Source organism: Zootermopsis nevadensis, unplaced genomic scaffold (assembly GCF_977971745.1).
Source record: "Zootermopsis nevadensis isolate Lab colony 2312 unplaced genomic scaffold, Znev_1.0 Znev_ptg000007l, whole genome shotgun sequence".
Classification (NCBI taxonomy): domain Eukaryota; kingdom Metazoa; phylum Arthropoda; class Insecta; order Blattodea; family Termopsidae; genus Zootermopsis; species Zootermopsis nevadensis.
This window is the reverse complement of record NW_028259139.1, coordinates 7,209,281-7,225,983: the sequence shown is the minus strand read 5'-3', so window position 1 is coordinate 7,225,983 and position 16,703 is coordinate 7,209,281. Positions and strand designations below refer to the sequence as shown.

The 16,703-nt window shown below is 36.7% G+C and overlaps 2 protein-coding genes across 2 annotated transcripts; both read left to right on the top strand.

The window, feature by feature from the left end:
- Positions 1–12: 12 nt before the first annotated feature.
- Positions 13–3,926, top strand: LOC110828207 (ciliogenesis and planar polarity effector 2). Its single transcript, XM_022060702.2, has 4 exons — positions 13–145; positions 501–766; positions 1,078–1,214; positions 2,065–3,926. The coding sequence occupies exons 1-4, from the start codon at positions 40–42 to the stop codon at positions 2,276–2,278; spliced, it is 723 nt and encodes a 240-aa protein (XP_021916394.1). The 5' UTR covers positions 13–39; the 3' UTR covers positions 2,279–3,926.
- Positions 3,927–4,466: 540 nt separating this feature from the next.
- On the top strand, positions 4,467–16,650 carry Dhx15 (DEAH-box helicase 15). Its single transcript, XM_022060707.2, has 14 exons — positions 4,467–4,646; positions 5,006–5,050; positions 5,558–5,665; positions 5,845–5,985; positions 6,318–6,494; positions 7,152–7,353; positions 7,739–7,915; positions 8,568–8,822; positions 9,798–10,056; positions 10,550–10,741; positions 13,625–13,747; positions 14,168–14,358; positions 14,626–14,788; positions 15,855–16,650. The coding sequence occupies exons 1-14, from the start codon at positions 4,597–4,599 to the stop codon at positions 15,980–15,982; spliced, it is 2,211 nt and encodes a 736-aa protein (XP_021916399.1). The 5' UTR covers positions 4,467–4,596; the 3' UTR covers positions 15,983–16,650.
- Positions 16,651–16,703: the final 53 nt, after the last annotated feature.

Below are 16,703 nucleotides of genomic sequence, written 5' to 3'. Positions count from 1 at the left end.
CCTTGTACGAATTTAGTTTGTTTTGAAATATTTGTCAACATGAATTTAGGTAGTATTGTGTCTCTAGATTGGCAACGTTCAGCAGAAGGGGAAACTATATTGCAGCACTTTTATGATCCTCAGACCACAGGAAGAAAAGTTTTCGGTATGTATTTTTTGTGACCTGAAATGTCAAATCTGGCAAGTATAGGCTGTACTGCCCGTTACAGAATTTCACAGCGGAGTTAGCATTCTAAAAAGGCTCATTTGTCAAAGGATTATTTGGTGACATTTTCTAATGCTCTGCTGCTTGTACAATACTTGCTCACCGTTATTATTATGTATTTCTAACTTAGGACCAACGTTTTGCCAGGACTTGAACTGAGATAAACAATTCCTGTTTTAGATTATAGTACCAATTTAAATTATCCAATTGCAATGTCCAATTCTCTGTTGATCATTATTAGTTCTTATCATAATCTTAGCTTAATCTGAGATATTAAAAGTTTCATATTTTTCAGGTGTATTAGATAGACCTGGTCTGCCATCTAGCATTGAAGAAGTATCTTACAAGTTGCATATTACTGGAAGATCCAGTGTTGGAAAAACAGCTACAGTAGCACGTCTGTCTGGCATCAAATGCCCAAGTACATATACAGAGACAGCAGGCATACAGAAAACTAATATATTTTGGCCTGCTAAGATTTGGGACAAAATAATCTTATTTAAACTACATTTCTGGGATGCTGGTGACAATAGCATCAAGAGATTCAGCCATATTCTACCGGTACTGTAACACAAGTAAATTATGAAGATATTTATTGATTTTATAGTTTTGTAGAGGTGCTTGTGTTGCTGAAGATTCCTCTGTACTTCTGAGAGAACTGCAAATGCTACTTCCCTATGATACAGCTCAATACTGGTATAAAATTATGTTAAAGTGTGATAAATCTCTCTCAAGGTGTAAGTATCACCATTCATTCAAGCAACAGTAGTAGGAAATTGGACCTTCCAGAGCATTCTGTGCATGAAGTGTTAGAATTCAAATATACCATGACAGATCTCTGGTTTCTACTATAATGTTTTTATCTGTCTCAGGCCTGCAAAGACAAAGCTGATGCCATCGTATATGTTTTCTCCTTCTTGGACAATAATACCTTTGCAGAATTACCCCAACAAATGAACAGAATGTCACAGACAGGAGAAAACCCAACTAATATTGTTATTGGAACAAGGTACGGTATTAAGTTTCACATGAACTGTATAATATGTACATGACGTGCATTTTGTACCACTTTCCAGTAATATAATATTTCTGTAGGATCATATTGTCTGAGTAGATAAATTGCTTAACCCATGAGCTGTTATGTGTTTCTAAATGCCAGCCAAAAAATCATTTACCTTTTTATCGCTTTTGAACTGTTTGAGAAATCTGAATGATGGTCAGTACCACAGGCATGTCATTACCAGTGATCTGCCTGTCGTGTTTGAAAATTTCCTTCTTAATTAGCTTATAACTTTTGCTTCTTTCTCACAGTAATGACTACATTATGAAAAGTTTATTTTTCTCTGCCATGATTTAAATAATTTATACTCACCAAATATTTTTATGATGAGATCAAGGATGATATGGATGAGGCACATAGCACATATGATAGAAATGATAAATGTGTATAAAAATTTTGTTGGAAAATTTGAAGAGAAGTGATTACTTGAAAGACCTAGGCATTGATGGGAGGATAATAATAAATTGGAGGTTAATGAAACAGGGTTGGCAGCTGTGGATTGGATTCAGTTGGCTCAGAATAAGGATAGTGGAAGGCTTTTATGAATAAGTTAATGATCATTCAGGTTCTATGAAAAGTAGGGAATTTCTTGATTAGCTGAGAATAGTGTAGGCTTCTTAAGATGGACTCAGCTCTGTGGAGTTCGTTGGTTATCCAGGAGTAAGGCGACTAGAGTATGAAGCTAACATTCACCTCCATCTGGTGAAAAATTCTATAATGCACAGAGCTGTGCCTCATTGCCCCTTCATAGCTTGGTGCTTAGACATGGGTAAATTTACCTTCATTTTTGTTCTTATAGATATAACCCAACCAACAAATTGGATGTCTCCTCTGCAGATGTTAAAGAATTTGAACTAAAGTGGCAAGTTCCTGTTCTCAAGATAGATAACACGTGGTCAGGAAGCAGAAGTGACAGTGAAGTGCATGAAGTAGCTTTATTGCTTAACGTCATATGTGAGCGGCTGTGGATGCGGGACCAGGATTACTTACTGAAACAAGGACTTACAAGATAATTGTCACTTGTGCCACCACTTTTGACTAAGTGAGGACATGAAAGTCACAAGCAAATCAACACTGAATTTGATTTCCATTCAGGTTTTACCTCTGGTGATACCTGCACCTTGTCGTGGTGGTGGGGCTAGAGTACCTTAGTGATCCCAAGAGCTATGCTGGCGGTAGCATAGCTACTGGTAGGGCCTCCTTAGCCAGAATGGTCGAGGGGGAGAGGTCAGACTAAGACAGGTACCCTGGTCCTCCAGGTTGGGGGTTGGTTGCAAGGCTAATAAACCTTGCACCATAAAAAGGAACATATTTTGAAACTTCGATCAAAGCCTCGGACAGACGGACCTAACAGAGGACCGATTGGAAGAGGAGAATTGAGGAGACCATGGACCGAATACGGACCGGAGAGCCATATAAGAAGATTAAATCAGGCAGCTGCATCTAGCTGTAACAACCAAAAATACATTTATATTTATTTGAAGTGTATATGATAAGTTCTATATTTTGACTTCTCTTGCAAATTGAAGGATCTGTGGAATGTCAATGAGTTCTAATTCTTCGAATTGAGGGTAAATATATACCATATATGGACTGAACATCACAGTCGAGTGGTTAGCTGTTCATCTTCATATGTAGGAGGCCCCACTTAAAATCTTGACCCTAAAACTGTCCATTGTGTCTGGATATATATATTTTTTTTTTCCTTAGTTCTTTCAGGAAAGTGTCAGGTAGTACCTTAATTCAGGCCACAACTCACCACTTCATCATTAATTATTTGTTTTATCATTTAATGCTATGTAGTCTGTGTAACTGGTGTTATTAAACCACAGATAAATAAATACATATATAGTATTGCATGTTGAGGAACTCCCATGTTTTACAGTGCCTGAGATGGAATAATTGTAATAATTTGAATCTGGGAATTGGATTCCTACATTGTTTTCTTTCAGAAGATATGACTTAAAATAGATCTTTTCCAACTTTATTTTGAATACCACAGAATGTTAGTTTTAAAAATAATGTGATTCACATAATAAAATGTTTTAAAAGGGTCACAGAATATTCCACGAATGTTAATTTTATTGTAAAGGGCACACAATATTTTTTGTATATTTGTACAATGCTTCATGATTTCAGCATAATGATGGATTTAACCAAGAAAAGCACATTTCTAACCAAATTTCTTTTTAATATATATTTACTTTAAAGTTTTTGTACATACTGTTTAAATAGTTTTGTATTGAATGAAAGTGTTTTTGAGAGTTCTTTTGCAAGTAATATAAAGCGTAATACCTGTTGTATTGTACATTATGTGCAAGTCAACCTTTGTATCTTGTTACTTAAAATATATTTTATTTGAGGAAAGGGGCCTGGCAAGGTCATGTGCCAAGGGTCTATGTTGGCTTTCCTTGTCCTTGTATAAATTTAATCTTTACAGTTTTACGTTTGAGACCTGAAGATAAAATATTCTACACAGAATGATTGCAACTTCAGTTTGCTCCAAAACTAAATAAATGTAGGATTTGAGGTTTTCACAGCAGTGGGTATGAAGATTGCTGTCTTCTGGGTTGTTGCCCCATGTAGTATATTAGATGTCCACCAACGTTTGAGAGGTTATACTGCCTCCATCATCAGGGCAATAAATGAGCCAATATGCAATTTTGTTATTCTTAATATTTGGTGTCAAATTTTCAGTTGGGTTGATAAGTTATCCAGATGCAACAAGTTGGTTTGTTTGAAATGATCTGTACATTCAGACCAGCGTTTCTTAACCTTTTCAGTCGCCGTACCCTGTGGTCGCTGAGAGAAGCTTTAATATACTGCTTTTCAACAGGACTTTAATCATATCTGAATCTACGTGTATTACAAAAACATTACATTCATGCAAGGGTTATTCATTTCAAACATACTTTATTCCGTGTTTGACAATATATGAAATATATCTAATTTTACCCCTGATGTGGCTTGAATTTTCGAGGTGTTCTTTCATTCGTAGTTTAGAACAGCTGACGTAAGCGTTGTCATATACCTTACTGCAACATTTGTCAAAAATGAATATGAATTTTTACTGCGCAGATAACAATTTTGATTGAGAAAAATGTCCTTCTTTGTCATGTTAGTTTTTCAATAAGACTACTGACACGCTTTTAACAGAAATGCGTTGCCCAGTTATCTATGGTAGTATTTGTCGAATAACAATGGCTGTCGTCATTACCGGTTCCGCTGAAGCTTAGCTTGCAAGTGTGAAGGTAGTCGGTCAGTGAGTCGGAATTGTGGTGCAGTGTTTATGCAATATTTCTTCGATTAGAGGCTCCTTAGTATTGTTGAAATGTCGAAGCGTCGAATAGAAGTTATTGATCCATATATAAAGAAACGGAGGTAAAGCAATATTAATCTTATTTGCTATTTAGAGCTGCTCTTCGAAGGGGGTTGCATGGGTTACCTTTAGCGCGCAACCATGAATTGAAAGATTTTCTTGTTGGAGTGTGTGGAGCAGTAAAAACGTATTCATATACCTTGTTACGACCTTTTCTTTTTTGTAGTTTATTCTGTGAAAAATTACTCGAAAAATATATTACTTATTTTTGTTTTGCTGTTTAAAATATGTCAAATGTTTTTTAAGAAAATGACATGCATTAGGTAAATTGAATGTAACTTTAAATGATTTTGTATATTACCTAACCTAAAACGAATTAATGTTTACAATATCATGATTTTGTCCTTATGTTTGTTTTCAGCGGTGATCGAGAGAATGATAGAGATAGAGATCGGACTAAGGAGAGGTGAGCTTTTGTTAAAATGTATGGGAGGCTGGTAAATACAAATTTTGAATAAAACTATTGTTTGGATTAATTTCCACATAGCATTACACTGCCCACTAACTGTTGCTCATAAGCTATCATGCCATTTATCATCTGAAACTGATGTAAGACAAAGTCAAATATAAAATATGTTAACACACGTTTGAATGGCCCAACAAACTCTAGACCTAAGGTTTTCAGCTTGGTAGGTTGTGATATACCTAAGTGTGATTTGGGAACTGCACGGGATCTTGGCATATAATTACAGTCCTAAGTTGATTTTCCATTTTTGCACAATTTAAAGTGATCATGGAAAGTCATTTGTGTTCCTTTTGATTATTGACTCTGATTTAGTGTGATGCTTATGTCTGTAGATTATTTACATTCCATGTATCCTGGTTAATTAAGGGATTGAAGTGTATTATAATTTTTATTTTCAAAAATATTGTTTTGAGAATATTTCTTATTCAACGTACAATGCTTTTTCAGAGACAAGGATGATAAGAAGATACCTCCAAGTCTGGGGACTCCCTTGACCAGCTATCCTAAGCAAAACCTTCAAATAAACCTCTTCACAGGTCTGCCGTATACACCACGGTAAGAGAAAGACTTCATTATTGACGGTATTCTACCATATCTGATTTTGACACTGTGTAACTGTATCAGTTAATATGTGTCATAAAATAACCAATATCTGTTGTAATAGATATATTAGTAATATTTTCAGAATGAAACTGGCAACTATTGGTTACTTTATATGTGACTTGTATCTTTAGGTATCAAGAATTTCTACGCAAACGTGTCACACTGCCAGTGTGGGAATATCGAGCCCAGTTCATGAAACTTCTGGAAGAGAATCAGTGCATAGTTCTAGTTGGTGAAACTGGTTCGGGAAAGACAACTCAGATACCTCAGTGGTATGTATTTATCTTTAATTTTCGAGTGGCATTTCCTCTTCATTATACGTTGATTTAGGACTTTCACTTATTGTTGGATCATAATTATTTAAAATTAGTGTCCAATTTCTTTGTTTCAGTGCAATGAAATGAAAATTTAATTAACTCTAGTGGAATATTTAGGGGATTTAAATCTCCATACTATGGGGCTGTTGGCTTGACTTTAACACCTGGTTAACAATTTAGTGTGATGCAATCAGCTGGATCATGTATCAGATGTGCGTAGTTGCTAAAGGTTAACTAAGAAAGTAATATTGCTTCAGTATTTAAAAAAAACATGTATTGGATTGTAGGTGTGTGGAATTTTCAAGAACTAAGGGGAAGAGAGGTGTGGCATGTACTCAGCCGAGAAGGGTAGCGGCCATGTCAGTAGCCCAACGCGTATCCGAAGAAATGGATGTTTGCTTAGGACAGGAAGTTGGCTACAGTATTAGGTTTGAAGATTGCTCTTCAGCAAAAACTCTCTTAAAGTAAGTAATTCTAATGAATGGTTGATTAAAGTTTAATTGCCTTGAATATGAATCCAAGTTCTCACAAATTTTGTCGTATTCCTTGCAGAATATTTTGTGCCAATCAAGATTTTGGGTTTTAATGCATTTTATTTTAGAATACGTGTAATGATTACGTATTGATGATGTGACAATCTTGGAAGTACATTTAGATTAATAATCTTAAAATAGGATTAAAGCATGGTGTATGTTGAAAATATTGCCAGAAATATTTCAACTCTCTCTAAACTAGTTTTTTGTGGGTAAAACTCTAGTTTTACCTAGGACAAGGAAGTTCAGACAAATTTTGGATTTTTGTGATAACATATATGGAATTTCTTTGTTAGGCTATTACAGCAGTTATTTGGTGTTGTGATGTCATAAACGTCTATTATACATTAAATTACATAACTTATCAATGTCTGTGTCTTGCCATTTAAATTCCTGGCATACTCATCTTTTAGTTTGGAATCTTTGCCAGAACTTTTGAAGAAGACTTTACTATTTCCTCCTCTTCCCGAACATAGGACACTGGGTAAAGGGGTGTCCAACTTTAGGAGTTTTACTGTACATTGAATTTTTTTTAGATGTTCCTTTTCAATTCAAGACTTACTGTAACTTACTCTGTTTCGTGTTTAGGTACATGACTGATGGTATGTTGTTACGAGAAGGTATGTCAGACCCTATGTTAGAAAACTATCAGGTGATTCTGTTGGATGAAGCTCACGAGAGAACTCTAGCAACAGATATCCTTATGGGCGTTTTGAAGGAGGTCACTAAGCAGCGTTCAGATATGAAGTTGGTTATTATGTCAGCCACACTTGATGCTGGAAAGTTTCAGGCGAGTTAAATATATATATGTATGTATGTACTGGAAGATGGAGCAGATCGTGTGGGTTTTATTTCTTTGTGTATCCTATTTCCTATATACAGGTTGGGTAGCGAATAATACAATGACGGGTTATCTCCTGCAGATGATTGTCACCCACAGATCAAATATTGGGATTTTCAGTGTTAAAATTCAGCTATTTGCTGCCTTGTGTTGTAGGTATTTTTAAGAAATTTATGTTTCCTTTTAATTATAGTTTTAGGGGTGTTCTGCATATGTAATGTTGAAAATAAGAGCTCCAATGTGTATGAAAATTATAATATGCAACTTTTGTGACCATGTTAGTATATTTTTAAAGTTCCGTAAAGTATAACTTTTTTCTTTCTTTTCCTTGCAGCAATATTTTGACAATGCACCATTGATGAATGTACCTGGTAGAACACATCCTGTTGAAATTTTCTACACGCCAGAACCAGAAAGAGACTACCTTGAAGCCGCTATCCGAACTGTGATTCAAATCCACATGTGTGAAGAAATTGCTGGTGACGTTCTCCTTTTCCTCACAGGCCAAGAAGTTTGTATTTTTTACCATTATTATGTTCTTATATCCTTCTAATATCTTGACACTGCCACGGTTGTCTAGCGGTTAGAACTCTGGGCTTGTAATACTGTGGTCCCATGTTCGATTCCCGGTGGTGCTCAGATTTACAACTTGTGTTGGGCAAGGTCGTGGTCCAGGCATCATGGAGTTTTCCTCCAGGGTTCTTGGCACATTACACTTTTGGTCAAAACTTCACAACAACGCGCACTTTCGTACGTAGACAAACATGCTTTTCTGCACGTGGAAGAGACTGTGGGACTCTCCAGGCTATCGTGGTTACTATGGTTACCTAGGTTAAAGGTCTAATCCTTTTGAATATACCAAAACTCAGTGATAAAAAAAAGTTAGGAAATTAACATTTTATGAACTATATCAGCGGTCATGTTAAGCAATGTTTTTGTATTTTAGGTACTTGTGGGTTATCGGGACACATCGCTTTAAAAATAGGTTAGGTTAGGTTAATGTGTGTGGACAGCAATAAATAATTGAACAAACTAACAGATAACATCAACCCTAACCTAACCTATTTTTAAAGTGATGTGTTTCGATAACCCACAAGTACTGTATTGTATTTATAAAAAGTTATGAGTTGTTTCATTATACATAATAATACGTTCATCTTCAGGAAATTGAAGAAGCTTGTAAGAGAATTAAGCGTGAAATTGATAACCTTGGACCAGAAGTTGGGGAGCTGAAATGCATTCCTCTCTATTCTACACTTCCTCCCAATCTTCAGCAACGTATCTTTGAACCTGCACCACCAAATAAACCAAGTGGAGCCATTGGACGGAAAGTTGTCGTCTCAACAAACATTGCAGAAACTTCTCTAACTATTGATGGTGTTGTATTTGTAATTGATCCTGGATTTGCAAAACAGAAGGTAAATCATATCTTATGAGCCATTTTTAAGAAAAGTGTCCATATAAGAATTCTGTTCTCTATCATGATTCTTGTAATTCTGTCGTTCCATCCTGGTCTCGGTCTTCCTTCTCTGTTTTGTTTGCCATTTCATAGTCTGCTTTGATAACCTTTCCTCCTCCATCCTTTGCACATGTCCATACCAAATCAGTTGTCTTTTCTCTATCTCCTCAGTTATATCTCGATCCATCCTCATGATTTCTCTAATCCTTTTGTTTCTCACTCTCTCTCTTCTGGAAATTCCAACCGCTCTTTTTAGAAAATCCATTTCCATTATTCCCAGCTTATTTTTTTTTTTGTTCCGAGGGTTGCCAAATTTCTGCTCCATAAAGAGCCACGCTTTGTATCATCGTTTCATGTATTCTCTCTTTCGTTCTTTTTGCGATATTTTTGTCCCATAATATTGGGTTGAGGGCTCCTATGAGTCTCCTTCCTTTTTTTATTCTTTCTTCTGTTTCAATCCCATACATCCCTTGGTTCCCTATCATCGCTCCTAGATATTTAATCTTTTCTGTCCTCTTTATTACCGCTCCCGTTTCCATTATCAGTGCGTCATTAGTATTTCTTAAATTCCAATACATTGTCTTACCTAAATTTAATGTTAATCCCCAGATATCTTATTCTTCTTTTACTTTCCTCATCTCATCTCCTGTTTGTGTGTATTAAATATGTGACAGAAGTATCCAGTTTTTTGGAAAACCTTCAAAGATTATAACAGTAGAAGTGATCATTGTCTATATGTTGGTCTCTTTAGCCACGGCTACATTCTCCATTGGTAAATGTGTTAAGATGTAAGCAGGAATAAGCGATACGTAATTTGGAGACAGAAGACAGACGTTTAATCTATGGTAAAGCTTGTCGGTATTAACTTTGTTAGACTTCAGCTGAGTTGAAGTGTCCACAATTCTGACATTGTAATATTGGTTTGTTCTAATAGGTTTATAATCCCCGCATCCGAGTCGAATCCCTTCTGGTCTCTCCCATTAGTAAAGCTTCTGCTCAGCAGAGGGCTGGTAGAGCTGGCCGTACAAGGCCGGGCAAGTGCTTTCGACTTTATACGGAGAAAGCGTTCAAACAAGAGATGCAGGACAACACGTATCCTGAAATTCTTCGTTCAAACCTAGGCTCTGTTGTTTTGCAACTTAAGAAGCTGGGAATTGATGACTTGGTCCACTTTGATTTCATGGATCCTCCAGGTATATGGATGTAAATTTCTAAAGAACTAGAGAATTTTATAAGCATCAAAAGCATGGCATAGTTTTATATGGAATTAAAGAATACAAAAGTGGAGAAAATTTTGTGAGTATTCCTGGGGTCCCGGGTTTGATTCCTGGCGGTGCCCGAATTTATAACTTGTGTTGGGCAAGGCCGTGGTCTAGGCAACACGGAGTTTTCCTCCGGGGCTTCCCGGGTTTCTCCGTGGCACTCCATACTCCATACACACAGAAGAAGGCAATGGCAAACTACTTCTGTATCACCTGCCTAAAAAACATATATGAACAGGTCCCAGTCCGAGAAAAGGATGGAAGGATCCTGTTCGTAATATGTCGCCAACCTCCTGTAGAGGAGACGGCGTAATAAAGAAGAAGAAGAATAGTATATCCTTTTCACTCCTAAGTGAAGCATAAGGCCTCTTTAGTATCATATTACAGTAGGTAAACTACCATAAGTGGTATGATTTGTATTTAGCCCCAGAAACGCTGATGCGAGCATTGGAATTACTGAACTACTTGGCTGCGTTGGATGACGATGGCAACTTGACAGACCTAGGTGCAGTTATGGCGGAATTCCCTCTGGATCCTCAGTTGGCGAAGATGTTGATCGCCAGCTGTAACCACAATTGCTCTAACGAGATTTTGTCCATCACAGCTATGTTGTCAGGTAACACCTAGTGTAGACATGCTACAGGTATTTGACGTAAATTACGTATTTTTAAGTTTGTACAGTTTGTTTTTTTGGCGTTGGTTATAAATCGTGTTATTGAACGGTACCATCGTGGCTCTGTTACGATCATATATGTTATGTTAAACGCCCTATTTACGTGAATATAACGAGGCAGTCTCAAAATGAGAATTGTTCCAAAAGTTGGGGCCGTTTTAAACAAGTTGGTCGTGGGGCTGGTTTATGGGCAAGGAAATGTGAATTGAAGTTGAACGAAAGTATCAGCAATAATATAATTGTTGACCGAAGTTTAGAGGATCATGAGACCTCTTAAGGGCAAAATTACGGTGAAGGTATATTAATTTATACATAGTGTGCTTATTAGATCTTACGGTTAAAGTGGAGGTACTTCATGATTGAAAGCTGTTCTGAGTTCAAAACTTCGCTAACAAGCATTGTGATGAGGTCTAACAAAAGAATCCATGTGAATGATGAAATATTATGTCGACTATTGCAAGATAAGGAATGTAGTGACGTCTCTGAAAATGTGGTGGTAATTGTACGATGAAAGGGAAAATTCCACCACGCAGTCAGGAAAGCGTCCCCTCCAGTAATGAAGATGACGTCTGTGACAGCAGCGGCATGCAGTGTGGTACATGGGCAAAGTTACACACTGAGTGACCATATTCTCCATTTAATTGCCGATTTCGCCAAAATATTAGTTTAGAAGATACTGATCATCTGCTAGAATATTTGAAGTTGTTAATGCACATGAAATTGACAAAGTAATTAGCAAAGAACAATTTGATATTACCGACAGTTTTCAGGAAACGCGCTTACTCCGAGTCTAAGATCTAGTCAGCCACTGGAATGGAATGAACAGAGCTGAAATGGCGAAGTTAGTCGCTTTTTTCGTCACAAGAATTTCGCAAAACCCGAATACGCAATTCTTCCAGGAGTAAAGTACTGGAAACATGTTTCTAGAGCTGTTTACTGAGGAGGCTTTACATCCAACCAGATATAGGGTGACATGTGGTCAGCATGACGAACCCCCAGCCATCGCTAGTTTTGATGACCACATTACGCTATTGTAGCTCCCCAATTTCCTCACGATGCTAAGTTATTATCAAGTTTCATTAAAATTTGCGGATATATTCTCCAAATATATTGTGTATGTTCCGAATAAATTCAGTAGGCCTACCTAAAAGTCTTAATACGCGTGAGAAATTTCTTTCCCCGAGACTCGAATCAGCGCGCATTCCGTATCACCGGTCCGAAGCATGATGCCTCTGACCGTGCGGCTACAGCGTGGGACCTATCTTACAAATTAACCCCCTCCCCTCCCCCCCCCCCCCCCCCCCCGGGAAAACAGGAGAAAAACGTTTATCTTATGAATACTGTGTGCTAAAACAGGACAGGTTTGGGTAGGGTTTGAGGCAAAAACATTACAAAGAACAGCAGTTGGCTTCGGTCACTGACTGAGATGTTGGTAGTCAGAGAAGTGAAGTCGGATGCCATGTATGGAAATGGAGGAAGATGTGAAATGAAGGGGACAGAAAGCTTATGTTTATGCGAAGCAAATGCATTTATCTTTAAATTCTCAAAGTTTGAAACTGAGAAGTCAATTTTTTAATTTTTCTTTCTTTCTTGATATGATATGATATAAGAATGCGAGGCAAGTAATGTTTGCCCAGAGGTCTGAGAAATATCATGAAAAACTAGGATAGCCAGTCATCCAGGCCAAGATCATTTCAGAAGATGCAGGCAGTATGTTTATCTGAAATTTTGGTATGTACCTACAAGTTCACGCAATGTTACAACCCAGAAGATCAACATCAGAATTATTTTTATTTTGTGTACAAGGTATTGAAGTGAACATTTCCATAGCTGGAGTCCCTATAAGGTGATATTATTATTATTATTTGTAATTGTTTTGCTTAATATAAATACCTGTTAGTCTTTATTGGAGTTTCATGTTTCCTAAACTCCATTTGGGGTTTCATTAACAGGAAATGTAAAAGGATTATTTCTATGTTTGGTAAATTTTATCTCAGAAAACAAGCAGACATTTTGTGTGGAAGAGGATCATATTCATAAACCCTCCCCATGAATGTGTTTGAAATTAGCAGTTGTGACAATTTTCTACAAGCGTTCCAAGTTTTTTTTTTATTTAGTTATTTTGTCACAGAGCTAGCTGGAGAAAGAAACACAAATGTGCACATAATTTTTACATACAATAAATGACACTGAAGAAGCTATGAGTGAAAGTAAGAAAATTTTGCATAATGTGTACATAACAGTAATTCCATTTCATAGCAGATTGGAATTTAATGCCACTAATTATATGACATTTCAAAAGGTTGGTTCCCCCCTCCCCCCCCAAAAAAAAAAACATACATTTAAAAAAAAATATCTGAAAATTAGGAGATGGATTATAGTTGTGAGTTTATGAATATTGAATTGTTGTCCAGGGGTGCATCACCTGCACTAAAGTGCATATTTCTATACCATCATGGGAACATGAACATTCCATTTGTGTAGTTCGCACTCAAAGCTACAACAAGCTAGAATCTTCAGTATATTTTCAAGTGGTGAGCTAAAGCATGGACTTGTATTATGTTTTGTCAGAATTGAAGTAAATTATTTAAAAAAACTTGTCATCTATTGTTATTGATCCTGTAGACGATAGTATGTAACTTAAACACAGCTTAAACCCAATCAGATTCATCCTTTTTTGTCTGTGTGTGACATGGAAGATTCTAACTTGATGTAGCTCCCATAGGTTGAAACAGAGCGAGCCACTGGCACTCGCTGCTAGTGTGGTGTGTGTGGACACTACTAAATTGGTTGGATGCGGGCTCCCCCCTCTCCTCCACTGTTTAGTCCCACAGTGCTTCGTGCGGCCCAATGAGGCCAAGAAAGCGGCAGATGACGCCAAGATGAGATTTGCTCACATCGATGGTGACCACCTCACGTTACTCAACGTCTACCATGCTTTCAAACAAAGTGAGTATTTACTTCTTTATCTTTATTTGTTGTAAATTCGGTGTACTGAGTGTTCGGTAAGCAACATATTAGCATGTTGCGCCATACATAGTACTTTGACATAATGTCCAATATTAAAGAACCTTGTTCCATGTCCAGAATTCCTGGTTCATGTTGTTACCAGCAGCAAAAACTTGTACAGCAAGTTGGAAGAAATGTATGCATTCCAGAATGGTTCTGGTACATATGCCAGAATTTGTCCACTTACCTTTTCAAATGGCACCAGTGACATCAGATTTGTCTGAGATGCATCTGTAAAGAATAAGAAAATGTGTTAATTGTAGATTATATTATTTTTTGAACATAATAATGAACCTTCATACTCGTGTGTTTTATATATATATCATTCTGAATTCAATTACAAACAACTGTCATTTTCAGACTCGGAGGATCCTCAGTGGTGTTATGACAACTTCGTTAACTACCGGTCTCTGAAGTCAGGTGACAATGTGCGGCAGCAGCTCTCTCGTATCATGGATCGCTTCAACCTGAAGAGAACCTCAACAGATTTCACATCCAAGGATTACTATATAAATATAAGAAAAGCCTTGGTTACGGGATTTTTTATGCAGGTATAATAATTTGAAATGAGGGAGTTCATGAAAATGAGATACTGAATGAATGGGGACCAATCCACATTTTAAATTCTGATCTTAAAAGATACCTTCATCTTTCCATGATTTTACAGCAGCTGTCAAGAAATGTTCCTTCAATATTAACACAAATTTCCTAGTAGTATTTATAAGGTTTGTTGTCATTGATAAATGTAGTATTCTCCTTCTGCCATTGTGTTTGTAGTAGAACACAAAGGATATAATATCACGATGTATTTTCTACAGGTTGCCCACCTGGAAAGAACGGGTCACTATTTGACCATTAAAGACAACCAAGTAGTTCAACTTCATCCTTCAACATGCCTTGACCACAAGCCAGAATGGGTCATCTATAATGAATTTGTACTCACAACCAAGAACTACATTCGGACCGTCACCGACATTAAACGTAAGCATAATCATTTTCTTCTTCTTCATCCGTTTCTTGATCGTTACTTCGGTCTTCCAGTGCCTAATATATTCTTCCCTATTTTCCCATCCTTCCAGAGGTAGTTTCCACTCTATCATGCTTCTTATAATTCTGTCGTTCCATCCTGGTCTCAGTCTTCCTCTCTTCCTTCTCTCTTTTGGTTGCCATTTCATAGTCTTCTTTGGTAACCTTTCCTCCTCCATCCTTTGCGCTTGTCTGTACCAAATCATTTGTCTTTTCTCTATCTCCTCAGTTATATCTCAACCCATCCTCATGATTTCTCTAATCCTTTCGTTTCTCACTCTCTCTCTTCTGGAAATTCCAGCCGCTCTTCTTAGGAAATCCATTTCCATTATTCTCAACTTATTTTTTTTTTGTTCCGAGAGTCACCAAATTTCTGCTCCATAAAGAGCCATGCTTTGTATCATCGTTTCATGTATTCTCTCTTTCGTTCTTTTTGCGATATTTTTGTCCCATAATATTGGGTTGAGGGCTCCTATGAGTCTCCTTCCTTGTTTTACCCTTTCCTCTGTTTCAATTCCATACATCCCTTGGTCCCCTATCATCGCTCCTAGATATTTAATATTTTCTCTCCTCTTTATTACTTCTCCCGTTTCCATTATCAGTCCGTTATTAGTATCTCCTAAATTCCAGTACATTGTCTTATCTAAATTTAATGTTAATCCCCAGATTTCATATTCTTCTTTTACTTTCCTCATAAATTCCAGGTCTTCTGTTTGTGCTATTATTATTGCCGTAAAGTAATATACTAAGCTGTTTAGAATGAAGGAATGGTTATTAAAAATCTTTGTATACAAGTAAATGGATTGATTCTTAATAACTCGTTCTTATATGGCGTTTCTAGCTTAAAATATGTTATAGGTAGTTTATTTTTGTAATTATTGCATTGACAATTTAAATGTCATTTAACGTGTCCAAGACATCGCCAGAAATACTACAGAAATTTAAATATTGTCACATAGACGTTAATACCAGTAACAGATTAACGATGGTGATGAAGACTTCTAAATTTTATATTTTTCAGCTGAATGGGTATTGAAAATAGCACCTCAGTACTACGATTTAAACAACTTCCCACAGTGCGAGGCTAAGAGACAGCTTGAACTCCTGCAAGCCAAGATGGAGACAAGACAGTACCAAGAAGGGTTTTGATGTACATGTGTACACATTCTTTTACACATAGAACTCTGACTACAACAGACGTACAGTGTCGATGACAAGTAATTTCATTCCAGAGTTAAGCCATTGTGTAGGGTAAATGCTTACGGAGGTCACTTCGTTACTCACCTACTGTACAGTTAGTAATGAAATGATATCGTCAGAAAGGTCAAATATTTATAAATAAGTTTCCTCGGCAAGAAAGACGTATAAAAACGGCAAGATTCATTTGTGTTCAAACTTTGCGACATTGCTTTACACGGTAACAGATTAATTGATATTTAATTACTCTTGTTCTAGAAATTAACTCATTTATATGCTGAACCTGCCATTTTATTTTACAAATATTAATTTTTTAAATTTCTTCCAAATGAACACACTGCCGTCATTACCAGTCATGTTTTTATAAATGCGCGTTGTCCATACAAGTGTCGTTGCTTGTAAAGGTGTGCACGATACAAATCTCTTGCTTCTTTATATACAATTTCGATAGTGTACGAACCTGGCGATAGCTTCTATCATGTGGAACGGAGTATTTAAATGCCAGAATTTAACTCCAGGATTTGATAGTTTAATGATTTACTACTATGACACACATCCAGCTGAACAGTATATAAGATGTTATCACATGGCCAATAAAAGTTTAGTGTGTTTAGTTTAAAGTGGCAATTCTTTTAAATCCAGACGTATTGTAAATTATTGCACATGTATTGAA